Source organism: Cervus canadensis, chromosome 13 (assembly GCF_019320065.1).
Source record: "Cervus canadensis isolate Bull #8, Minnesota chromosome 13, ASM1932006v1, whole genome shotgun sequence".
NCBI lineage: Eukaryota > Metazoa > Chordata > Mammalia > Artiodactyla > Cervidae > Cervus > Cervus canadensis.
In genome coordinates this window covers 72,701,395-72,728,440 of record NC_057398.1, presented here as the reverse complement: position 1 = coordinate 72,728,440, position 27,046 = coordinate 72,701,395, and the positions used below count along the sequence as shown (strand labels likewise).

Here is a 27,046-nt window from a genome sequence, read left to right as displayed (position 1 = left end):
CTCACCTGGGCAGCCCATGAGACACTGGTGGAGTCTGCTGCAGGGAAACTGGGTCCCAGGCCCCTTAAATATTTCAGTAGAGGTTGCTCATTTGAACGGGTGTATTACAGTTCTTTGAAATTGAAATGTAATGTTCTGTAATTCCAACATCTCTCAGAACGCTTTATTAAAGGTCCTACTCACTGAAACTGATCATGGCTGTCCCACTGCATGCTATAAGAATGGAAATAAATACATGTGGTAAAAATATTGATACTTGTAGCACCTTAGAAGTTCTTAATAAGTATAAATTTATGAGTGGTAAGTGACAAGGCATTTTAAAAGATCCCCACTTCCTCCCATCCTTTTTAATGTCTTTGTTTACCCGAGGCTCCGCATCCTTTTCCATGGTACTGGGCTGGTTTCACCTCTCCTGCCTGCACCTGTGATCTGTGATGGATTCAGTACATGGGTGCACTAGCTGGCTGTTTGTGCCTCTAACCTTCTGTGATATCATAGGTCTTTCTTTCTCTCCCAGCTGTATTGTGATAGCAGCACTTTTGTAACCACTAAAGCCCCTACTACTACTTTGTTCATTTAAAACGCAAATGTTTGTACACTTCTAAATTTGAATTGTAGCATTGTTTCCATGTGTGTAGACTGCCATAGAGAAGAGAGAGGGACCACCAGCCCACAAGAAACAGATTCAAACCAGCTGTAAAGTTAAGGTCGTGTGAGAGCCGCACCTTCAAAAAGTGTGTGTATTTGTGTGGTGTATTCCATGCTTACTGAGGACATGGGTGTCTTGCCACCCAGTAAAAATTAGGTTATTTAGGATTTTGTAACTGAGGCTGATTTAGAATCAGTTTGAAAGTTTTCTTGCAGTGGGAACATCAAATGTTGCTGAATGTCTGTGCTCTGATCTCACTGTTTTGAATTTAGGATTGTTTCCTATTTACCTCTTTTTTGTCCCCAGGCGCTAGGGGTTTTGAAAGGAGTGAACTAATTACATGTATCTCTCTCTCTTAGCTAGTATATATTTTTAATTTCCATAGAAATCTTTTAATTTTCCTAGAAAGTGGATGCCCTTGTTACCATAGTCATCAGTACATACGTGTTAGGGGTTTTGACCACAGAAGCGTGGTGCCCGGGGCAGGGGGTAAGGGTAGAGAGCAGGTACAAAAGTAGTTTCATCCTGGTCATGGGGTTCTCAAGGCAAGCATACTGAAGGGGTTTGCCATTCCCTTCTCCAGTGCAAGCTCCGGGAGTTGGTGATGGACAGGGAAGCCTGGCGTGCTGTAGTCCCCAGGGTTGCAAAGAGTACGACATGACTGAGCGACTGAACCGACTGAACTGATAAAGCAGTTTCAGTTTGGACTCTTAATATTCATTGGTTTGGAGCAGCCTCTTGGTACTATTTAGACAGGTATTTTGATTTAATGGTCTTTTCAGAAGCCAGAGTAGGTGTGGTGTGATTGTTTGTTAATGGTTACCTCTTCTGAATTGACAGAGCTCTTCTATGTTGAATTCTGTCCTACAAGTCACAGGTTCCTGGTGCTAGAGAGAGGCGGTGTGGACTCGATTACCGAGCCATTCACAGCTTGCTTTCTTTGCTTTAAGAGTCTGACTGTGGCGAGGCAGGAGCGAAAATGGGGACAAACAAGGTGTGATATTTTGCAGTGATTAAGAGCATTCTCTCTGCAATTACAGGGCTTCTTCTTGAATTCCAGCGTTGCCACTTTTTAGCTGTATGAACTTGAACAAGATATTGTAACCTTTCTTGGTCCAGCTTTTCCTCATCTGCTGAATGTGGTTGATAACCCCCACTTTGTCAGGTTTTGTAGGGTTCAAATTGAACAACATGAGTACAGGGCCCAGCCATGTGCCAAGTACACAGTAAGCTCTCGATAAATAACCCTTTCCTTCTGTTTCTTTCCTTAAAGAAATCCACATTGCAGATGCAAAACTTTCTATTGCTTAAATTAGTGCTGGGAGCTGATTATCGAATCAGTAACTGTTTTCGATCACATCCTTTTCAGTAGAATGAGCATCTAGGTTTAGTGTTTTACTGCTCCACTCAGGCTGTTAACGTCTTCACAATACACGGTTCAGATACTGGTTTATGCTCTTGGTTGTATGGGGCATGAGAAAATGGCTCAGTCAATGAAATCAAACCTCTCTGGATGCGTTCTGTGGGACTGAAGAATTTTCAGTGACTTTTTCATGGCAAATGCGTCCACAGTTGTCTTCATTGAATCCTGTGAGAGAGAAATGTGAGGGATTTAGTCTGTAGCTTAAATTTTGTCTAGAGACTAACTTTTGCCTGTAATCCTAGACACAAACCAAATATTGTAGTGGTTGAGGTCATGGAATTTGGAGTCAGACCTCCTAGAATCATTCTAGTCAGCACAGAACTGTGGTCTGGTCCCTGACTCCCTTTTACTGTCTCTGTGACTCCTTACTAGCTGTGGGCAAGTGACAACTCTCTGTGTTTTTTGTTTTGTTTTGTTTTGTTTTTAAGTACTGAAATGAGGATAATAGTAATTTTTTTCTGACAGCAAGATGATGGAGCTTAGGTGGGATAATGTATGTAAAGCTTTTACCAAGTTTCTAGAACACACAGGTGTGGATGCTAAGTCGCTTCAGTTGTGCCAGACTCTGCGACCGCATGGACCGTAGCCCACCAGGCTCCTCTGTCCATGGGATTCTCTAGGCAAGAATACTGGAGAGGGTTGCCATTTCCTCTTTCAGGGGATCTTCCCGACCCAAGGATCGAACCCGTGTCTCCTGTGTCTCCTGCATTGGCAGGCAGGTTCTTTACCAGTAGGACCACCTTCTAGAACATAATAGATACTCCACAGATAATCCTACTTCTCTTCTTTCCCTCTTCCTATCACCGCCTTCTCCTTCTTCTTATTTTCTCCCTTTTTCCTCCACTGAGCTTTCAGAAGAAGAGAAAACTAGAGGTGCAGCTTCAGGAAAGACATCTTTATTTCCGGCTTGGCTCTGATTGCTATGATTTTGTGACATGTACTGTAGTCAGAGATGTTGACCCTGCCTGTTCACCAATGCTGATTTGTTTTCTTGCTGTTTCTCTGCAGGAAGGATCAGAATGTTCTCTCTCCAGTCAACTGCTGGAATCTCCTCTTAAACCAGGTGAAGCGGGAGAGCAGGGACCACACCACGCTGAGTGACATCTACCTGAATAATATCATTCCTCGATTTGTCCAAGTCAGCGAGGACTCAGGAAGACTCTTTAAAAAGGTAAATAGGCTATTTCTAACCACAGACACTATCTTGTAAATAAGAGAAAGAACATCTTATTGGCCCACTTAAAAGGCTTTCCATGGGTCTTGCCCTACCATGTACTTATGGAGAGAAAACATTGATTTGGCTCTTTTTCTTCCTTTCTCAGATGAATTTATAGTAGCCCTGGGAAAAGAACCATTTGCAAGGTACAACCCCAGATCTGGCAGCATAATTCATAATTTGTGAATATTAGTAATGACCGTATTTGGTTAACTTCCTAAGTGATTTGTGAAGCTATTGAGATTCAGAGATGTTCTGTGTTGTTTTATGATTTCCTCTTCTAGTTCATTTAGCACATCCATGTCTGTTTATGTTTTTAGTTTAGTTCTATTTTCAAGTTCTCATCTTATCCAAGGTGAACTCATGAATTTGATTATCATTCTCATCATGACATATCTTTGTCTTTGGTCCCTGAATGCATTTTTGGGGGTTGTTTTTTTGTTTGTTTGTTTTGATGTTCCCAGATGGAACTTGAACCCACCCCTCAATGTTTTCTGAAGCTCAGTTGTTTGTGATAATCTTAGGAAATTTGTGCCAAATTCACCTGTCAGTAGTGGAACAAAGCTTTTGGAAACCTAGGAAGCTCTTTTCTAAGCTCTCTCAATCTGAGCTCTTAATGGCATCATTTATTCATAACTTTTGGTTACAAATGGTGGCAAATACCCCAACTATTGTACTTGATGTACCATGTCTAACTTTCAAGCTCTGACATTTCCAAAAGATTTTTTATTTTATTTTTTTCCCATTTATTTTTATTAGTGGAGGCTAATTACTTTACAATATTATAGTGGTTTTTGCCATACATTGACATGAATCAGCCATGGATTTACATGTATTCTGCATCCGATCCCTCCTCCCACCTCCTTCTCCACCCGATCCCTCTGGGTCTTCCCAGTGCACCAGCCCCGAGCACTTGTCTCATGCAGCATCTAAAAGATTTTTTAGAAGGTGAATAACCTTCCCACAAGTGATATGTAGAAAGAGGATATATTTATATTGAGGAGTATCATTGGTTTCATACATAGGGAATTCACTGGTTTCCTGTTGAAAAAATCAGTGTTAAAATTTGAGGCTGGGGGAGAATGGACTTCGGTAAATAAGACTATGGTCCATAGTAGCCTTAGCTCTTGGTCAGTTTTCTGATTTTTAACATAAGGAAGCATACAGATCTCAGTAGGTCTGGAATTAGAACCCAATTTCTTCTTTTTTTTACCAGCATGAAAAAAGAACTGCTTTAGAATTGTCCATCTACATAATTGCATCTGTGAAGGGGCTTTCCCTGTGTCATACAGATAGGATATTAGCGCTACAATCATCTGAGAATGAAAGAAGGAAGATAAAGATAACTCCTTGCAGAGCTCACTGGCTATTTTTAGTGGCCCGGCTGTGCTGTGGTTGGGGCCATACTTCATTTAGGGGCGAGGGTACTTTTCACCATCTCCTCATGCTTCCTAGCATCTGCTCCAGCTTGCTTGTCATTAACTTGAATTATTCTGTAACATTTAGTGACATTGTATGTGACTAAAATTAATGACTATAGTTAATAATACTGTATTCAATACTGGAACACTGCTAAGAGAGTAGATTTCACAGGCTCTTTTCATACACACAGAAAAGGTAACTGTGTGATGAGATGACATATTATCTTGATTGTAGTAATCATTTCACTCTTATGTGTATACTAAATCATTTTATACACCTGAAATATATAGAATTTTTATTAAAATATATTTTTAAACCTTAGATGGAACCAGTGATCAGATACCAGTTCTCTACCATCTTGACAGACACTTAGACCATCTCAAGAAGAAAAGGGGTTGATGGATAGTATCCTCCTCTATTTCTTCTGTTCATCTGAGAAGAAATTTTTATGAGAGATGTTTAGCTATCTGGACTTCACCCCATCTCTCAGCTCGCTTTTCTCCAGTTTCAGAAGGTTAGAGAAGAACCAAGCTGAGAGAATCTTATAACCCCTCCAGATTTTAGAGATGTTTATGCCAAAGGCAGTCAGTTATCAAAGCCACAAGCGTCCCTGGCTCCACAGATGCCATTCACGTTTCACCAAAGGCCTAAGCACATGGCATGTATATAAACCATGGTATGTATCCCCATCCACTCATGAATGATATTCCAACCTTTGGCTAAGCATTGGCCTCCTTAAGCATTGCATTTCTATGCTGAGGGTGTAAGGAAGAATTTCTAATTAATCACTGGATTGTTTATATATTACATTTCATTGAAGAAAAGTGAATATATCATCAGCTCAAAGCTAAATGCATTTGTATAAACTGAAAACACCTGGTAACCAGCTTTCAGATCAAGAAACAGAGTATTTCAGTCCCAGAAGTCCCCTCATGCTCCTTTCTTGTCACTAAGGGATTGGGAGGGGTGTCCCCAGTCCCTCAGAATAGCGTCACTCCTGACTTTTCACAGCAGAGATTAGTTTTGCTCAGTTTCATACTTTATATAAATAGAATCGTGCAGTGTGTACTCTTCTGTGTCTGGTTTTTCTCATTCAACATTGTATTTGTGAGATTTGTACATATTGTTGTAGGTAGTTGTAGATCATAGGACTTTCTCTTGATCCTTGTAACTTTCCATCAGTTAAATTATAGTGGATTAGAGATATCCTTAGGATTGTCAAATAACCAATGTTTACCATCCCACAGGGTGAATAACCTCTTTTCTCTCTCCCCTGGGGTCCAGTGTAGGCAGAGAACTCTAAGGTAGAAGCTAGCTTGGCTGATCCTAAGAATAGATTAATTCTGTTTGGATGAGAACTCCTCTGCTTTCTAGTAATGGGCAAAGAAGTAGTTTCTCTCCATACCTGACATTTTCAGTCTCCTTTGTTTAGAGTGTGTTGCACATGAAGAATTAGGATCCCACAGGTTGAGCTATAGTAATCAGATAAGAGAACCGAGGAGTGTCCCTGGCCACCCTGGCAGTTACTTGAAGCTTCTTGGGTCTTGCTTTATGCTCTTAAAGCAGAGCCCTTCTCCAAGAGATTCTTTCTCTTGGGCTCAGCTTAGCCAGTAACTCTGAAACTCTGGACAATTACTTTCTTTTTTCTCTGCCTTAGTTCTCCCAAGTTTAAAGAAAACTGAGCTATAGGGTCTTCATTCTGCCTTTGAAATCTAATTCACTGTAGTTGTATGATGACAAAGACATCCTACACTGAGGGCTTCCTTCTGGTTGTTGGGTGACCTTTGTTAAATTGTGATAAGGTAAGCTGCAATCCCTGAGATAAGGATGGACAAAAGTGAGTGTGGGTATAGAGAAGGGACTCACTTAAGCAACGGAAGGCCATATTTCTTAAAAGATTGAAGTATTGTTTCAGATTCTTTTATCTACAATGGCCAGCAACCAAGAGATGCCACACTGATATCCAAATATGTAGAATAAATACACCTCTTATTTTACCTGTAAATTTGGTTCCAGTAGCAAAAGGAAAAACCCACATTTCTCTGGAGACACAAAGAAAATGTACCTTTATTTCTGATTCAGCTGTGGACACCTGAAAATTTACCAGTATTTTATGTGAATTTGAATCTTCTGCTTGTCACTGGTAAAAATCAGGGCTTTTCTTCCTGTAAAGAAATTTATTTTAATCTATAAGACTTAATGATTCTCTGGCAAAGGTTATAATCATCAAAACCAAGATTTTTGAACCCTCGTGTGCTAGGTACAGTATGCATTATCTTATTGAATCCTCACAACACTTCTATAAGGTAGTTATTACTATGACCCTTATTTTATCGGGGGAGAAACTGAGACATCAAGAGATTAAGCAAGAGAAGAAATGAGGCTGGTATTTAAATACAGCCATCAGGCTCTAGAACTCAAGGTTTTCCACCTACTTGTCCTATTAGGCCTCTCTAGGTATTGTATGCAGAGTAGAGGGTAATCTGGATTTTCTTGCTCTTTTTCATTGAATCCAGATATTTCACTTAGTTACAGAATTAGACTAACCTTTTCTTCAGCACACACCCCTTCAAAGGACCCGGAGGTGTTAAACATCAACATTCGGTTGCTTCTCCTACCTGGCGTCTGGGCAAGCACCTGGTGTTGAAAGTCAAGTACAGCGGCGAGTTTTTCTCCCTAGGGGCAGAATCTCTAGTAAGAGGGAAACAAAGACTCATTAAAGACGAGAGCTGACCGAAAATCTGACTGGAAACTGACTCAGCTAATTCGGGGCTGTCAGGGTGGCTGCACAATTGGCCCCTCTTTGCTCTGAACCCCCTTAAGGGATGCTCCCTGCTGGCCCTCTGGTTTGTGGTTATGTCTGCTGGGACATATTTCACATGTTGCCTGAAGTCCTGGTAGAGATTCCTTTAGCTAAATATAACATGTAGAGAAAGTAGCCTCCTGTCCACAACTCAGAAACAGGCGCACTTTGTCTAAGACTCCAGGGGAAGTTGAGCCCGTTTGGTGCTCCTGACATCTCCTTTCATGTTATGAAAGCTTAGTCTGTCTAACCCCTGTTGGAACCGGGGTCTGGGCAAATATTATTGCTGCCACCTTCATTTGTTTAATGCGGTGGCTTAAAAAACGGGGGCCAAATTCTACCAACTCTGACTCTTAGCTCCCTCTCGTCTCTGTGCGGGGCGTGTCCTAAAGGATCCTACCAGGAAGAGAAATTGTTTCTCTCACTCTCTTAGTTTAAACTGAAATAAACTTGGATGTGCAGTTTCCCACCGGGGAGAAGACCACCCTGTTCTCTCTCCCCCTCTCACTTAGCTGGGACACCCTAAACGTGCCTCCCACTTGGCGTTTCCAGTCACACTTTCTAGCCCTTAACAGCTGTTTACTCTTGGGCTTGGAAGGCAGTCAGTTCAGACAGTGCTAAGACTAAATTTTATTCTGCCTATTATGGTATTTCAGGTAACTGTTTTATCTTTATTACCCTAAGGTTCTATGGCAGAAAGTCAGGTTAAATTGAGAAAGCTAGGTCAGATTCCCAATAGACCAGTAGTTCTCAAACTTCTGCTTTTCGAGAGAGTCACTTGGGAAGTTTTTAAAAAAAAACTCTTTGTGACCTTGAAGAGACAAAGATTTCTTAGGCTATCAAAAGCATGAACTATAAAAGAAAAAGAAAAAAGAAAAATGGACTTCATCAATTCTTGGACTTTTATTCTTGGAAAGATATTGTTAAGAAAATGAAAAATATGCCATAGGACTGGGAGACTATACTTGCAATACACAGAACTCAATAATAAGATGATGGAATACCCATATTTTTTTAAACAGGTAAAAGGTTTTAATAGACACATTCACCAAAGAAGGTATATATAAATGGCTAGTAAGCTCATGAAAAGATGCTCAATATCGTTAATCATCAGGTAAATGCAAATTAAAACCACTATAAGGAGATATGCTACATACACACTAGAAAGGTTGACATTAAAAAGACTGATAATAATAAAAAAAAATAATAATAAAAAAATAAAAAAAATAAAAAGACTGATAATACCGTTAGAATGGATGGAATTCTCATATGGTGCTGGTAAAAAATGTAAAAAGGTACAAACTGTTTTAGAAAATAGTTTGGCAGTTTCTTATGAAGTTAAATATGTACTTAACCATATGACCCATCGATTCCATATCTATGTGTTTATCCAAGAGAAATAAAAGTATATATCTACACAAAAACTTGTACCTGAATATTCGTAATAGCTTTTATTGTGGACTGAATAATGGTCCCGCCCCGAAGATGTCCCTGTTCTAATTTCTAGAACCTGTGAATGTTGTTGGACTTTATCCATAAGTCTTTGCACATATGATGAATTTGAAGATCTTAGGATGTGGATTTAATTCTTGTTTACATAAGTGGGTCCTAAATGCAATCACTAGTGTCCTTATAAAAGGGAAATGGAGGGAGATTACAGGCAAAAGAGAAGAAGGCCATGTGAGAGAGGTGGAGGGAAGGAAGTAAAGTCACAGAGAAGATGCTAGGCCACTGGCTTTGAAGATGGAGCCAAGGAGCGCGGCTCTATATGCTAGGAAAGGAAATTGAGAGCCTCGCTGCTGATACCATTTGGCCCAGTAAAATTGGTTTTGAACATCTGATCTCCAAAACTATACAAGAGTAAATGTGTGTTGTTTCAAGCCACCAGGTTGCAGTAATTTGTTATGGTCACTGTAGGAAACTAATATTTTATTTATTAGAGCCAAAACTGGTAACAACTCAAATATCCATCAGCAGATGAATAAGCATATTGTAGAAAATCATGTTGTGGTATGTCCATATATGAATACTACTTGGCAATAGAAAGAAATGAAATGCTATTGGATACAATAATGCCAATGAACTCACAAAACATTCTATTGATAAAAAGAAGCCAGACATTACAAACACATTCTGTATGATCCCATTTATATGAAATCTTATAAAAGATAACTCTAATATATAGTGATAGAAAGTAAATCAGTGATGGCCTTGGGGCCAGAGTGGGGATGGGGTCAACTGCAAAGGAATACAAGGGAACTGGGGGTTGTGGAAATGTTCTACACTCTTCATTATGGCCGTGTACACTTGTCAAAATGTGTCATCGTACATACTCAAAATGTATACATTTTATTGTATTCAAATTATGCCTCAGTAAAATTGATTTAAAAGATAATAAAAGAATACCATGCCAAGGCGCCACTTCAGGACAGTTGAATCATGGTCTCAGGGATAGAGTCCAGCTGACCCTTGCCTATAATCAGGGTTGAGAATCACTGCTGTAGATACCCTGGTTTGCATCTTGGGGAAGCCCAAGAGCATGAGATGTATGTGAAGCAGTGAGACCCTGTCCGTCTGTCTGTGAGCCGTACTTGCCTCTGCTGCAGACAGCGTTGAAGCATCTAGGTCAGTTTGTCTAGGCTTCCCATTGTCGTTTACCTTTATTCTTGGAGGGTGACAAAGGGGGAATCTGACTTTAGGGGTCACACTGGAAATAGAAGATGCAAGAAGGGTGCTGAGGAAGAATCATAAGAGGATCAATTAGTCATTTTCTCCAGGACCCTGAGGTGTTAGACATGTCCTTTTCCCATGAGAGCAGTCAGAAGAGAATTGCCACGACCAGTCAGATTTGCTCTGGCCAAGGAGATGGCTCTGGCAGTAAAACAGGTTAAAAGGCGATTTGAAACTAAAAGCAGTGCTTGTTACCTGCCTACCTGTTTATCCCCTTTGGATAGGACTTCCTGTGGAGTCTTTGAGTCTAGCTGTTTGGCGTGTATGAGGGGAGAGGATGATGATTCACCACCATGTTCTGTGATGGTGCCATAACTGGGAGGAGAAGAAATGACCTACGATGCTGGTAGAGTTGAATGTCCCGGATCAGTACCATAGATTGAATGTAAGAAGAAAGCAGTAGATTACCAAAGGTTTTGTTCTGCCCTCTTGAGAACAGGTTTGGCCTGAAGACGTTTCTGGGGGAAGGAGTAGATGTTTGACTTACCCCTCCCTCTCTTCCCCAGTCCTCCCCACAGCTTCTCCTCGTGGAACTCAGTATCTAAGTTGATTAAATTTCCTCCCTGTTCTAACAAGGTCACTAACAGCAGTGTGTGGTGCTTTACAGACAGCTGTTCCCGTTGCCCAATTTATCTTGTTGGGAGCAAAACTCTGTTCCAATTAATTGAGCTTTGTTCTCTCATATCTGATGAAGAGATCCCCTTCGGAAAGAAGAATAGGATGTGAAGCTGAGCTTATTTGAGTAGGGAATGGAAGGCTGCCAGCTACTTCAAAAGTATCTCTGATGATAGGGGGGCATCAGGTTTGCTGCCAAAGCTAGCATTGATGGGAGCTTTGTACTTCGTGCTGTTTGTGGCATTTTAGCTTTGGTTTCTGTGACACCGGTCAGAAGCATCTGTATCCTCCCCCTTGGGGCTTCTCTCTGGGTGTCCCAGGGCTCTTTTGGCCTTAGGAAGATTCAGCTAAGAGGGAATGTGTGCATCAAAGATGCCTGCTTTGACTTGGGTTAGTTTATAGATTTGCCTCTTTGGTATTTCAGTTCTCAGGTATATAGATGCCTTTTTTGAAAGAGCACAAGGTGCTCTGTGTAATGGTACCCCGTCTTCATAAATCAGGGGGTGGTTAAGAGTACCAGAAGAGCAATTTTAAATTGTGGAAAAGAGAGATGCAGTGGACAGAAAACAAAAACGTCTCCATGCCACCTTGTATGTATTGGAATACTACCCTAAACTAGGAGAGCATGTGGTCAAGAAGTGTTTTAGTGAAAACTGTGTACACACCATTATACTAGAGCTAAAGAGAGCTTAAAGTCAAATTGAGGAGTAAGATTTGCCCCCAGGGGCTTAGGGGTTTTCACTCCATTTAAAGCTCCCAAAACTTCCTACGGGAGGATGGTAAGAATACTAATAAATAACAAGCCTTCTTGAAATGCTTATATACTTTTATTGTTATTGTTTAGTCACTCAGTTGTGTCCAGCTCTTTTACGACCCCATGGACTGTAGCCCACCAGGCTCCTCTGTCCATGGGATTCTCCAGGCAAGAATACTGGAATAGGTTGTTATTTCCTTCTTCAGGGGATCTTCCCAACCCAGGGATCAAACCCTCGTCTCCTGCATTGACAGGCAGGTTCTTTCCTGCTAAGCCCCCTGTATATATACCCTGCTGCTGCTGCTGCTAAGTTGCTTCAGTCGAGTCCGACTCTGTGTGACCCCATAGATAGCAGCCCACCAGGCTCTTCTGTAGGAGGCCCTAAATATATTTTCTCTAGTCTTTCCATCTATTTTGAAAGTTTTTTTTCCCTTAGCTTTTTATGTAAGTATAAAGTTGTTAGAGAAAATGCTTGTATTGTAAAGTGTACAGCTCTATGAATTTTTACAAATGGAACCAAGTGTGTAATTATTACCCAGATAAAGAAAAGAATGTACCCAGTATCCCACGAGCCCCCGCTTTTGCCCCTTTCCATTCATTATCCTCTGAAAGCCACTAGCCGGACTTCTAACACAATATAAGTATTTGCTGTTTTTGAAAAAAAAATTATATAGATGGAATTTTATTCTTTCAGCTATTTAACTATGGCATTTTTTATTCCCTTGTTTCTACTGTTTATTATGAGAAGTCAGCTATGCTTCTTATTGCTGTTCCCCTGGATATAATGTTTGGTGGATTGGGCGACTGCTTTTAATATTTCTTCTTTTTTTAATATTTACTTATTTTTACTGCACTGGGTGTTTGTTGCTGTGTGTGGACTTTCTCTAGTTGCAGTGAGCGGAGGCTGCTGTCTCGTTGCGGTGTGCGGACTTACTGCAGCGACTTCTCTTGTTGCAGAGCACAGGCTCCGGGGTGCGCAGGCTTCCCTAGTTGTGGAGCAAAAGCTTAGTTGTCCCTTTGGCATGTGGAATCTTCCCGGAGCAGGGATCAAATCCGTGAACCCTGCAATGGCAGGTGATTCTTAACCACTGGACTACCAGGGCAATCCTGTTTTTTTCTTTATCTTTTGTTTTTAGCAATTTGACTATAATGAGTCTAAGCGTGGTGTTCATTTTTTTTTTTTTTAATTTGACTGAGATAAGTACAGTATCTAAATAGCCTGGATCCATAGATAGTGGTTTTACTTCAATTTGGGAAAAATTATGGGAAATATTTTTTCTGTCCTGCTTTCTCTTCTTGCTTTGACTCCAATTGCACACTTGTTGGACTGCTTGATACAGGCCCATAGATCATTGAGGCAAGCTTTTTTTTCCCGTGTGCTTCAGTTTAGATAATTTCTAAAGTTGACTGATCCTTTCTTGTTGTATCCAATCTGCTATTCATATCATCCAATACATTTTTTATTTCAACTGTTAGATTTTTTAGTTTTTTGATTTCCATTTGATTCTTCATTTTTTTCTTACAGTTTCCATAGAACTCCTAAAAGTACCCCTCTCTTCATCTATTATTTTTAAAACATATTTGCCAATTATTTGAAAAGTTCTTGTCAGCTGTTTTCAACATCTACATCATCTGTGGTTCTGTTTCTATTTATCATTGGCTTTTTTCTCTTGACGATGAATAACATTTATTTTTTCAAATCTACTAATGTTTTATTTCATATTGGACATTGTAGATGTCATTATTGAGACTCTAATTGTGTTTAATCTTCCTCTGCAGAGTGTTAAGTTTTGATCTACTAGGCAGTTAAATTGATCACCCTGAGCTTGTAGGGAACTGGTTTTATGCTTTGTTAAAATGGGTCTATTTTGGTTTTGCCTGTAGTTCTGAAACATATTCTATACATGTAAGTTATGACCTTTCTGGAGTTCCCATGGAAAGCCCAGGATGTTTATCAAGCCCTCTAACTTGTCAGGCTTTGAACTCCAAAGTCCATCTCCCCTACAGTGGCAGCAGCTAGGATGACCAGCAGTCCCAGTTTGCCTGGGGGTGAGGAGGGAGTTCCTGGGACATGAGCCTTTCAGTTTTATCCATTCTACCATTGCTGACATTTGGATAAGTTTCCAGTTTGAGGCTATTATGAATAATGCTTCTGTGCACATAATTTTGGAAAGTTATTTTTCCTCCCACTGTACAGTTGAAAAAACTAAAGCTTGCATTGGTAAAATGCTGTTTTGTAAGACCCAGGAGAGGTGACATTGGAATTTGAAATCCCATGCTTTCTACAGCATCACCCTGCCACTCACATTTCAGGATTTATAGGTGGCATCCTTAACACATAGTTATTGCCAAATCAGATTGTTGAGCCTGGTCACAACCTGAGTTCTGATGACGGTGGATTCAAAACCTGCTTCTCTCCCTGTTTCCCCTTCACTCTCCCCTGGTCTCGTCCCCGCCTTCTGTACCTCTCCTTTTCCCCTTCTCTGTTTTCCTCCCTCTTCCTTCTTACTTTCTGTTCTTTTGAATAATCTTTTAAATCTTTTAAATGCACATGTGCATTGCAGAAAATAGAAAATATCAAAAAGCAAAAATATGATAACTAAAAAGCAGATTGTATTGTATATATTATTTTATAATCTATTATTTTAGTCAAAATCTCCACTTACCCATTTCAGTAAATTTTCATCTAATGTGCAAACCATGTAAATATTTACCTAATTGTCCTAAAATGTCCTTGACACCTGGTTTTCCCAAGCTAGTATCTAATACACAGTGGTTTTATGTCCCTTAAGTCTCCTTTAATCTAGTACTGTTTCTTTGCCATGACGCTGATTTGTTGCATAGACCAGGCCAGTGTCCTACAGATTCTCCCTCCTTCTAGATTTGCCTACTTGCTTCCTTGTTTTGTTATTTAACTTCTTCCCATACCCTGTATTTCCTATAAATTGGAAGGTGGTGCTATAGACCAAACCTATTCATGATACATATTTTCAACTAGAATATATAGTAGGCGATGTTGTATACTTCGTATTGCATCACATCAGGAAATAAAGCCACCAATAATGATGCCACTATGACCCCCCCCCCAGATTAGGGTGATAGTCTGAACCCTCTATTTTACAGCTACATTTTTCTCACACAGTAAAAAGCCTGTTGTATGGTATTATTTATGGTGCTATCATACATATTTTGGGTGCCAGTTCAGTTGTTCATCTGGTATTTTTTAACATCAATTGATAATCTCTGTACTTCCTATATTTGATTATAAGATGCTACTCTGAGAAAAGATTACTAATATAATTCATCAGGCACCATGAAAATAGATAGTAGTTTGTAAAAATGTATTACTCCCAGGAGAAACTACACTAATGGCGTAGAAGCTGGCTAGGTATCAATTGTTTATTATAAGACTCACAGCGATAATAGAAATAAAAACTATAACTAATACCAAAAGGACTGATGCTGAAGCTGAAGCTCCAATACTTTGGCCACCTGATGCGAAGAACTGACTCATTGGAAAAGACCCTGGTGCTGGGAAAGACTGAAGGCAGGAGGAGAAGGGGACGACAGAGGATGAGATGGTTGGACGGCATCACTGACTTGATGAGCTTGAATTTGAGCAAGCTCTGAGAGTTGGTGATGGACAGGGAGGCCTGTGTGCTGCAGTCCATGGGGTCACGGAGAGTCGGACACGACTGAGTGACTGAAAGTGAAGTCACTCAGTCATGTCCAACTCTTTGTGATCCCATGGACTGTAGCCTACCAGGCTTCTCTGTCCATGGGATTTTGCAGGCAAGAATACTGGAGTAGGTTGCCATTTCCTTTTCCAGAAGATCTTCCCAACCCAGGGATCAAACCTGGGTCTCCCGGATTGCAGGCAGACACTTTACCCTCTGAGCCACCAGGGAAGCCCTACTGAATACTAAAAGAGTGGTAACGATGCCTAAGGACTATGCTAAGTGGTTTACATGTATTAACCTATTTAATCGTCACAACGCCCTTAAAGATGGGTAGCGGTTTTATCATCTCCAGTTATAGATAAGAACATGGGCAGAGGTTAAGCAATTTATTCAAGGCCGTACAGCCGATTGGTGGCAGAATTGGGATTTGTGGCTACGTGGCCCACTTCCTGTGTCCTCTCTTCACATCACTGTGGTCTGCTTCCTCGCATGTAGAAAGGTAGCAGTCATTGAATTGGGAAGGTGCTTGTGAAAGGAATGAATGACTTGGGCATTCTGCAGTAATACCTTTGGGTACTTTTGCCAGGCCAGAATTTCCCTTGTGCTCTTCTGACTCAGCTTCTTGCCCAGCTTGTCCAGAGAGAAAATAGGTATCTGATTTCAGCCTCCCTCCTCGCAGGACTGGCTTCTTTTGATTCCCCTATTTGTCTTTGTCAGGAGTTTTTCTTTGACTTTCTTCCTGCTTGTCTGAACATGATTTTTAATTAAAATGTGAAAAAAAAAATTCTCCTTCTTTTGAGATAGCATCTTCAGTTTTTCCATTCTCTTCTTTCCTTTAAGATACTGAACTTTTCAGATCTGATGGTTTTTCTACCTGATCATGCCCACCCCTTAGCCTTTTTGTTGTGTTTTCTTCTTTTCTGTCTTTGACTGTGTGCTCCACAAATCATTAGGGTCTCTATACAGCTTTTCCTAGTACTTAGCCAACATGAAGCTTTCAGTTACCCGCTAATTTTGTCTGCACTAACGCTTGTCTTTGAGAGTCCATAGGAACTTATATCTTATGAGCTCTTGGAATCATCCTGTGTTGAGCTAAGTAGTTATGGGTAAAGCCCAGGGACAAGACTGAGTAGCAGCATTTTCTGTCACCTTTGATTTGGAAGCAAACAAAAATCCCTTAGCTTAGTTTACTTTTTTCCTAATTGTTAAAGTAATACATATTCTTCCAGCACATTGAGGGGAAAACAAAAATAATAAAAAGAAATTAATGGTTACTTAGAATTAGTATTAACATTGTAAGGTGTATTTCTTTACAGTCTTTTTTCTATGTGTATTTTTCTTTAGAAAATTAGGATTATATTGTATATTGTTTTGTATAATTTTTTTCATTCACCATTTTAGCTGAACATTTTTTCCATGTCATTGCATCCTCTTTAAAAATGTTGTTTTTAATGATTAGGCAGCATTCTATTTGCTGATTATCCCACAGCTCATTCCTACATTCTTTATGGTTCTCTGGCTATGTTGTTTTGACTCTCAGCTCGAACATGTTCTAGTATGTCCAAAAGCAATCCAGAATCTCATTTGTATCTTTCTGCAAGTCACTTGTTTATAGGAATGCTTTCATTTGAAAACACCCTACTTCCACGTGATATAAGGCAAGGAGAGAGGGTTTCCCCTCTTCTTTTTTCCCCTTTTCTTGCTCTGTCTTCCTCTATCTCCCAGTTTAGCCCGGAACCTTGACCTCAGACCTATGGCTGACCTGGGTACTGGCTGGCTCAGTGGAATTCTTTCACTACATTAGGTTTCAGTTTCCTCATCTTTGCACTGGAGAATATTACTCATATGCTCACTTTTCCTTCCCAGAATATTTACACACACACACACACACATATGCACACATGGACTTCCCCAGTGGCTCAGAGGTAAAGAATCTACCCGCAATGCAGGAGTTGTGGGTTTGATCACTGGGTTGGAAAGATGCCCTGGAAGAGGGCATGGCAACCCACTCCAGTATTCTTGCCTGGAGAATTCCATAGACAGAGGAGCCTGGTGAGCTATAAAGTACATGGGGTTGCAAAAGGGTCAGACACAACTGAAGTGACTTGGTGCATGCATGCGCACACACACACACAAGAATATTATTTGTCCCTTAAAAAAAACAAGATCCTCCCATTTGTGATAACGTGGATAAAGGAGGAGGGAATTATGCTAAGTGAAATGAGCCAGGCAGATAAAGGTAAATGCTGTAGGGTATCACTTATCCGTGGAATCCTTTTTTAAAAAGCCAATTTCATAGACATAGAGAACAGAATGGTGGTTGCCAGGGGTTGAGGGATAAATGGGGTGATGTAGCTTGAAGGGCACAAATATTTAATTATAAGTTCTGAGGCTCTTTAGTAAAGCATACAGTTAATAATATAGCATGTGTACTTGAAAGTTGCTGAGAGTAGATCTTAAGCCTTCTCACTACACACACAAAGAGTTAACTATGTGAGGTGGTAGATATGCTAATCATCTTGATCTTGGTATTCATTCTACAATGTATATGTATATCAAATCATCACTTTGTAGACTTTCAGTTCAGTTCACTTGCTCAGTCGTGTCTGACTTTTTGTGACCCTCTGGACTGCAGCACACCAGGCCTCCCTGTCCATCATCAACTCCCAGAGTTTACTCAAACTCATGTCCATTGAGTTGGTGATGCCATCCAACCATCTCAACTTCTGTCGTCCCCTTCTCCTCTTGCCTTCAGTCTTTCCTAGCACCAGGGTCTTTTCAAATGAGTCAGTTTTCCACATCAGGTAGACAAAGTATTGGAGTTTCAGCTTCAATATCAGTCCTTCTGATGAATATCCAAGACTGATTTCCTTTAGGATGGACTGGTTGGATCTCCTTGCAGTCCAAGGGACTCTTCAAGAGTCTTCTCCAACACCACAGTTCAAAAGCATCAATTCTTCAGTGCTCAGCTTTCTTTATAGTCCAACTCTCACATCCATACATGACTACTAGAAAAACTGTAGCCTTGACTAGATGGACCTTTGTTGGCAAAGTAATGTCTCTACTTTTGAATATGCTGTCTCGGTTGGTCATAGCTTTTCTTCCAAGGAGTAAGCGTCTTAATTTCATGGCAGCAATCATCATCTGCAGTGATTTTGGAGCCCAAAAATATAAAGTCTGACACTGTTTCCCCATCTGTTTGCCATGAAGTGATGGGACCCAGATGCCATGATCTTAGTTTTCTGAATGTTGAGCTTTAAGCCAACTTTTTCACTCTCCTCTTTCACTTTCATCAAGAGGCTCTTTAGTTCTTTGTTTTCTACCTTAAGGGTGGTGTCATCTGTGTATCTGAGGTTATTGATATTTCTCCCAGCAATCTTGATTCCAGCTTGTGCTTCCTCCAGCCCAGCGTTTCTCATGATGTACTCTGCATATAAGTTAAATAAGCAGGGTGACAATATACAGCCTTGAAGTACTCCTTTTCCTATTTGAAACTAGTCTGTTGTTCCATGTCCAGTTCTAACCATTGCTTCTTGACCTGCATACACATTTCTCAAGAGGTGGGTCAGGTGGTCTGGTATTCCTATCTCTTTCACAATTTCCCACAGTCTATTGTGATCCACACAGTCAATTGTGATCCACACAGTCAAAGGCTTTGGCATAGTCAATAAAGCAGAAATAGATGTTTTTCTGGAACTCTCTTGCTTTTTCTGTGATCCAGCGGATGTTGGCAATTTGATCTCTGGTTCCTCTGCCTTTTCTAAAACCAGCTTGAACATCTGGAAGTTCATGTACTGTTGAAGCCTGACTTGGAAAATTTTGAGCATTACTTTACTAGTGTGTGAGATGAGTGCAATTGTGTGGTAGTTTGAGCATTCTTTGGCATTGCCTTTCTTTGGGATTGGAATGAAAAGTGACCTTTTCCAGTCCTGTGGTCACTGCTGATTTTTCCAAATTTGCTGGCATATTGAGTACAACACTTTAATAGCATCATCTTTTAGGATTTGAAATAGCTCAACTGGAATTCCATCACATCCACTAGCTTTGTTCGTAGTGATGTTTCCTGAGGCCCACTTGACTTCACATTCCAGGATGTCTGGCTCTAGGTGTGTGCTCACACCATCGTGGTTATCTGGCTCATGAAGATCTTTTTTGTAAAGTTCTTCTGTGTATTCTTGCCACCTCTTCTTAATATCTTCTGCTTCTGTTAGGTCCATACCATTTCTGTCCTTTATTGGGCCCATCTATGCACGAAATGTTCCCTTGGTATCTCTAATTTTCTTGAAGAGATCTCTAGTTTTTCCCATTCTATTGTTTTCTTCTATTTCTTTGCACTGATCACTGAAAAGTTGTAGACTTTAAATAAATACAATTATGGTTTTTAATTATTCCTCAATAAAGTTAAGAAAGGAAAGAAAGAAAGAAAGCTCTCTGCAGAGCCCTGGTTATGTTCATGTGGAAGAGTGTGCCCTTGTGCCTTCTCCCTTCTAGGGTAGCCCTTGCCTCTCTAAGCTAATCTTTTTTAGCACTGTGTTATCATATAGGGTAGTGAGGAAATACAGAAGGCAAACTGGGAGATCCAGTCTCTAGCTTTAATCGTCTCTTCTCCACAGCCAAGATAATCCACTCCTTCTGCCCACAGTAGCATCGCATCCTTTCCTGCCTTGCCTCTTCCCGTGGCCTTGTTTTCCTTTTGATGTTCATTTTGAGGGTGGAGAGTAGAAAAAAGCTTTCTGTTTTTCAGCTCTCTGAGTCAGTGGCTTTTCTGGGTTCTTGAGTTCTCAGATAGGAAAACTGCAGGCCCACCTGATTCTTCTTTCAGGGACACTTTAAAAAGAGAGAGAGAGAGCACACTGCTTTATTTAAATCCAGGAGTACCACTATCAGGTCATTTAGTTCATTTTAGTAAATATTATTAGATTGTCTTAATTGCTTGGTAATCAAATTGACACTATAAAAGAGCTGCAGAACAAGCTTAAAACATGGTTCAAGATCTTAGATTTCTTCAATCTCAGTTGGATAGACAGGCCATAGACTCCAGAAGCAGGTTACAACTTAAAACATCAATTTAATGAATGGTTCAGATAATTAGTTGTCTATAGAAGTTTGGACTTGCACTTTCACTTTTTGTAGAAGGTTGGAAAAGGCACAGATTTATGAGAGGTGAGTCAGGCAAGCTTCATACACGGCAACAAATTGAGCTGATGTTATTTTAATTATCTGCCAGGATTCTTAATTAACCATCCATGTCTTATCTTCTGGAAATATCTTTTGATTATTTCCATATTACCTGGTGCCAACTTCCTCTCCTTTGGAGATGCCCCCGCTAGAGATGCCAGCCATGAGAGCAGGCTGACAGCGGCAGAGGCTTGGTTTCCCCAGCAGTGTGGGATGGGCTTGGAGCCTGAGTGTACAGGGTTTGAATGCCAACCCAAGGAGTTCAAGCTACTGGTCAAAGAAAGCCATTGACCATTTTGTGTAGGGCAGTGAGATATTGAAAACCATTGTTTCTGGCAGCGTTGGTGGCTCAGTATGGTTTAGGGTGGAAGAAACTGTTTGAGAGCCCACTACAGTAATTCAGGGGATAATAGAACCACTTTTTGGATAATGGCAGTGGGAACTGAAAGAACAGGATTTTATTTATTTATTTATTTTTGGCCATGCTGCTTGGTATGCAGGATCTTAGTTCCTCGACCTGGGATCAAACCCATGCCCCCTGCACTGAGAGCACAATTTTCAGTGTTCCGTCAAAATAAATAGGGTAAAGATGATGGAGGTGCCAGGACATTGTTGTTTCGTATAGGGTGCTCAGGAAAGGCCTCATTGATAAATTGACCTTTGACTTGATTCTTGGAAGAAATGAGGGAGTTTGCTATTTAGCTCTCTGAAGAAAGTATTTCAGGCAGGGGAAACACGTCTAAGGCCATGAGACGGGAGTGTGTTTTTCTTATTAAAGGAACAGCCTGATGGCCTTGCACTCAGTGGGCAAGATGGAGAGTGGTGAGTGACGTGGGCGAGGATCAGGAGGTGGAACAGAGAACTGATAAAGTCTGGCTTCTGCTGAAATTGGATTGTTCTGGCCCCTGTGCTAAGAGAAGACAGGAGGAGGGACAAGGCAGGAGTGGACCAAGAAGAGCAGTTAAGGAGGCCCCTGTTAAGTACTTTGGGCAGGAGGTGATGGTGGAACAGATGTGGAGATCGTCAGATAAGGTCAGAGTCGGATGTATTTTGAAGATGGAGCCAGTAGCATTTGCTGCTGAGTCGAATGTGGTGTGTGGGGAAAAAAGAGTTAAAGATGATTCCAAGCATTTTGGCCTGAGCAATTGGAAGTTGGAGTTGTCGTTTATTGGGGGAAAGTGTGTGAAAGAGTGAGGCTTCCCTTGTGCCTCAGACAGTAAAGAATCTGTCTGCAATGCAGGAGACCCAAGTTCAATCCCGGGTCAGGAGGATCCCCTGGAGAAGGGAATGGCAACCCACTCCAGTATTCTTGCCTGGAGAATCCCATGGACAGAGGAGCCTGGCGGGCTACAGTCCATGGGATCGCAGAGAGTCTGACATGCTCAGTTGTGCTACTAACACTTTGATTTCACACATGTGATAGAGTCACAGATTCTAGGTCAGCCCTTTAAGTAGTGAAGAATCTGAGAGTCAGGCGGAGTAGCAGAGGTGGGACCAACCTACCAGGTCAATATCATGCTTCCTGAGTTCAGTTTTAGGCGTGGCAATGTGAAAGTTCAGTGAGGGTTAGGGCTGGAAGGGCAATCTGCAAATTAATGCCATAAAGCTGACAGTGGAAGGCACGCAAGTGAGTGTTTGGAGAAAGGGGAGCCTGAGGCCCAGAGAGAGATTTTAAGGAGCCAGCAAAGAGGAGAGAAGAGCAAATTAAAAGGGGAAAAGGGAAATGAGAATCGCATGGCTCATAGAACCTGAGTGAGAAGAGCGAGATGCAATGGTGGCGTTCTAAAGGGGTCGGAAAGAATGGGATCTGGGCAGATGTCATTCGGTTTGGACTTTGAAATCTTGGGAGACTGTGGTGACTCACTGGAAAAGACCCTAAAGCTGGGAAAGATTGAAGGCAGGAGGAGACGGGGATGACAGAGGATGAGATGGTTGGATGGCATCACCGACTCAATGGACATGAATTTGAGCAAACTCCGGGAGATAGTGGAGGACAGAGGAGCCTGTGCTGCAGTCCATGGGGTCGCAAAGAGTTGGACACGACTGAGCGATTGAATTGAGCTGAACTGTGGTGTCCTCAACAGAATCTCCATTCATGTTTTACGTACGTTTCTTAGCCTCACTTTATTAATAGTGAGGAGAAATACAACAGCATAAGCTGGAGACAGGGAATTTTATTTTCAAAAAATTCCCTTCCAACTCTAGTGTTACATTCTTATGAGTCTTACAGTGAAGTTTGACCATCCCAGACTTCTGCACACCCTTTGGTAAACTAAATGATCAAGCATCCTTCTTGCCCACTCTGTGAGGATAATAGTGGGAAAGGATATAAAACTGCTTTGGAAGAGAAATGTTCTATAAATCAAGATTCCTTTTCTAGTTGATGTTAACAGGTTTTTGATTTGAAAAAGAAACTTGTTAAAGATACAAAAACACTTTACATTAGGGATACATTAAATGCAGAGCACACTGATTGATAAAATTGATGTTGCTCTTTGAAACAACGTAAAATATTTCAGTTATTGTTTGGATTAAATCTTGCTAGATTCCTAGGTTCATTAGACTCATATCAAATCCTGCCTGGGCTTTTAAATATGATTTAATTTCATTGACCTTTGCCCCCTAGGCCACACAGATCTTTCAAGCATTCATAGACTAGCATCAATCCAACACAGGATGAGGTTTTCTGTGCTGAGTTCTGAACAGTCTGTCTGTTTTGGAGCTGCAGGCTAAAACCCCAGTGGAGTTTAATTTTGTCCTTCCAGTCCCCTTCACATAACAGTCTATGAAGAGCAGGAATGGAAATTAATTGTACCTGCTGGCATTATTAAAGTTATCAGTGCATATCCTCTCCTGGGCCAGGAAGATTAAAAAGGGTGTTGTAATCAGAGCAGATGATTTCTGACACAAGGGATGGGCTTCCTCCCCAGGTTGATGTAAGGATGTGATCTGAGCCTGTCGCCTCTGGCCTGATACCACATAGCTCGGGGCTATGCGGAATCTCTGCCTCAGCCTCTCACCAGCCCAGGAGGAGAGCCAGGCTTCTGCTTTCTCCAGATAGGTCCTTCTCACTTAGCCTATTCCAGCTGAACCCTCTTGACTGCACGATGCAGTCAGGTGTCTTGGGTAGATCAGGCCTGAGAGTCACACCTCGTTCAGGTGCAGCCCGAATGAAGTGAGGCGATGTGCTGCTGCTCCCTGCTGATTCAGTCCGCTTTAGCAAGCGTTCACTAAATGCTTCCCCAAGCACCACGCTCGGCCCAGACATTTCTGCCTGCGTAGGTGCTGCAGTATTTTGTTGGTTTAGAATAAAGAGGCCTTTTTTGTAGTTTACGAATCAAAGAAGACCCTGGTTTAGGAGTAAGAGTCTCTTCCCTGCTTTGACACTCACTCACAATGTGACCTCACTTTTTAATCTAAAACTTGGTTTTCTAATCTGTTCAACTATGGGTTTGGAGTCATATTTCCAAGACTGCTCCCTGAAATCCTGGGATGAAGTGCAGGAATTTTTAGAGAAGTGTTTGGTATTATCGTGGTTCCTGCTGAAGACAGTGTCTGAGTTCTGACTCTGTGTAGCCTGTTGCCAGAGACTGAGATGTCATGGTGAGGACCCTGACCTCGGAGCAGATCCAGGGGGCGACACGGGCGCAGAAATTACCAACGACAGAGCAGTGTAGAAATGGGTGCTTCCGTGGAGAAGGGGGGTAGGGTGGTGAACAGGGATCCCTGGGAGGTGAAACAGCCTCTGCAGAAGACAAGCAAATCGTGTCTGGGAACTGTTGATGCTCTGGGTGAGGACAGCAAGCACGCCTTTGGAAGATGGCAAGTGATGAGGATGAAGAGGCAGGCCGGGCTTGCGTGCCTCACTGCAGAGCTTACAGTCCGAATTCAACAAAGGGGAAGGCTCGTAATGTTATTGTGCTTTTTTTTTTTAACTTTTCATTTAGAAAATGACTTCAGACTTAAAAAGTTACAAAAGCAGTATAAAAATTCCTATATACCCTTCACCTAAATTCCACTAATGTTAAAATCTCATATAACCACAGTACAATGGTCAAAATCAGGAAATTAGCACTGATTCAATACTAGTACCTAATCTACTGGTCTAAATCAAGTTTTACCAGTTGCCCCACTCGTGTCCAGTTTCCGGTTCAGAATCCAGGTCAGGATTACATGTGGCATCCCACTCATCCCCTCTAATCGCTGGCATTTCCTCTATCTTCCTTTGTCTTCATGACTGATACTTGTGGATAGTTCCGGCCAGTTACTTTGCAGAATATCCCTCAGTCTTGGTTTGTCTGCTGTTTCCTCATGATTAGGTCTGATTACACAGGTTTTGGCAAGAGCACCACATGAGTGATGCTGTGTATTTTATCAGGAGCCACTTCTAGTTGGTTTTTCCCATTACTAGTGGTGATCATTCTGATTACCTGGCTAAGATAGATGTCTGCAGATTGCTTTACCATAAGTTACTTTCTTTTCCTTGCACTTTGGATAACTTGTGGAAAGCATTTTTAGACAATGCAAATATCCTATTTCTCCTCATCTTTGCCCACTACTTTTTAGCATCTATACCTGCTTTTTAACTGAAAGAGTCACAGTAATGGGTTTTACCAAGGGCGTACCATGGACAGATTTGCCTTATAGAAAGATTACTCTAAAATGTTTGGTTGTGAGAGAGTTTAGTAAAGCAAATACAGTTAAATAAAATTATCTTGATAGTTCATGTAAGAAATGATGGGGTCCTAAATTAAGATAGTAGGAGGAGGCAAAGAGAAGATGGGGAGACATTCCAGCTATATTTGAAGTCAGAATGCACAGGGCTTATGTTTTGTGCTATAGATTTAAATCCTGGAAAAATTATGAGATAAAAAAAATCATTTTCTCTAGATTATCTCTATATAACTGCTGGGTTATTCTTTTAAGAACTATAGTAGCTGATTTTATTAAATATATTGTAGATCTCATTAAATGAAGTTTTACAAGGTGTTGTTTCTCCTCTTGGGCAACTCTTGGACCAAATACCTTTTGTTTAACCCAGAGCCATTTCTAATCTCCAACACAGATGTGCTCATCTTTTGGTTATAGAATATGGTAAAATGTGATCATCTTCTTAATATCCCAGAAGCTGTCTCTGCTGGCCCTGTTCCCAAATTTCTGCCATCCTTTCTTTGCCCTAACAAAAAAGCCAGAGCTACAGGCCATAGCCATGATTTGACAGCATCGAGGAAGCATTTCTTATCAGTTTTTCCAGAAAAAGAGAGAAAATATGCAAGTCAGCAAAATGAGGTGGAGGGCAAAGGCTCAGTTCTTACCTTAAGATGTAGCGTGGAGAAGATGTTTGTTTACTAGAGGGTAGTGAGCTTTTTTAGCACGGCTTTGCAAGGGAGCTGAAAATCATTTTAGTTTTTCATGTCAGGGAGATTAATTGGGTTTGTAGAATTACATGAGAACTTAGGGATTAGCCTAGGCATTTAGGATGGTTTCTGACCCCAGACCAATTGTTGACTTAATCTAGGCAAGAGGAAATGGAATTGAACTTAAGATTCTTCTTCCTCCAAAAGCTGTAGAGGACACACCCTGTAATAGTCTGGAGTCCTGCTTACTGGGTTTCTGAAAATCCTCTCATGGGTTGTGAAACAGTACTCCTTTGGCTATATTTCTGTCCGTGGTGATGTGAGTTAATTAAACTGGCAAGCAGATAATGGAGGGAATGGGTTAGATGTCCCCAGCAAGAGGTCATGACAAAATGGATCTGTGGTTGACGAGAGGAATTTCAACACAGACCCAAGTCAGTTCCTCAGATAGGTTGTCAAAGTTCCCCAGCTCTGCCTTACGCTTCCTTGAATCTGACTCGTGGCCTGCAAGACTCAGAATTCAGAGGCTCTGCTGGGCATCGCACAAATCAACTTAGGAAAGTGGTGATGAGCAGTGAGGCTCTTTTCAGGAGATACCACAGCATAGAAATCAGGTAACCTGGGCAGGGACCCAGGGCTCCAGATGGTTTCCTTGTTTATTTTTCTTACTAGTTTAATTCCCTACCACAGTTTTGAGATTTACTTCTGGCTGTGGTCTAGAGAAGCAGCTAAGAAAGACATGTTTGAATTTAAATCTAGTTTGTAGGTAAGACAATTGAAGTTTTCAGATTTTGCAAAATTTTGGGTGAGTGAAGTAGAGACTAGGAGAGAAATAGCAGACAACAAGCTGCTCTTTTTTAGTTCTACATTCTAAAAACACTACTGATGAGTAAATCCTGCCCTTTTTTTTCCCCCTTTGTTTTTTGTTTGGTTTTCTTTTTTTCTTTCTTTCCTTTTTTTTTTTTTTTTTGCTTCTGATACAGGCATGTATTTGCTTTAGAAAATATTTCTTGACCTCTCCAGAATATTTAGGGTTAATGAAAAATTATAAGAGCGTGTCACAAACCTAGTGCGCTCTTTAAGCCTAGGGTTTACACGAAAGATTGCCACGCTCTGGCGTGGTGACCCTGACCCCGTCTCCTCAACTTGCTGGTTTCAACCCTACATATTTTGTTTCGAAACCCTAATGCCACGAAGAATGCGGAACTGACGAGTCCAC

At 41.1% G+C, this 27,046-nt stretch overlaps 1 protein-coding gene across 8 annotated transcripts in view; it reads left to right on the top strand.

The window, feature by feature from the left end:
- SRGAP2 (SLIT-ROBO Rho GTPase activating protein 2) overlaps positions 1-27,046 on the top strand; it is a 248,780-nt gene that overhangs the window by 126,157 nt on the left and 95,577 nt on the right. For all 8 annotated transcript variants that reach the window (XM_043485043.1, XM_043485041.1, XM_043485042.1 and 5 more), the window contains exon 4: positions 3,081-3,243. In XM_043485043.1, the coding sequence (XP_043340978.1) occupies positions 3,081-3,243 (163 nt within the window). The remainder of the gene's footprint in view (positions 1-3,080; positions 3,244-27,046) is intronic.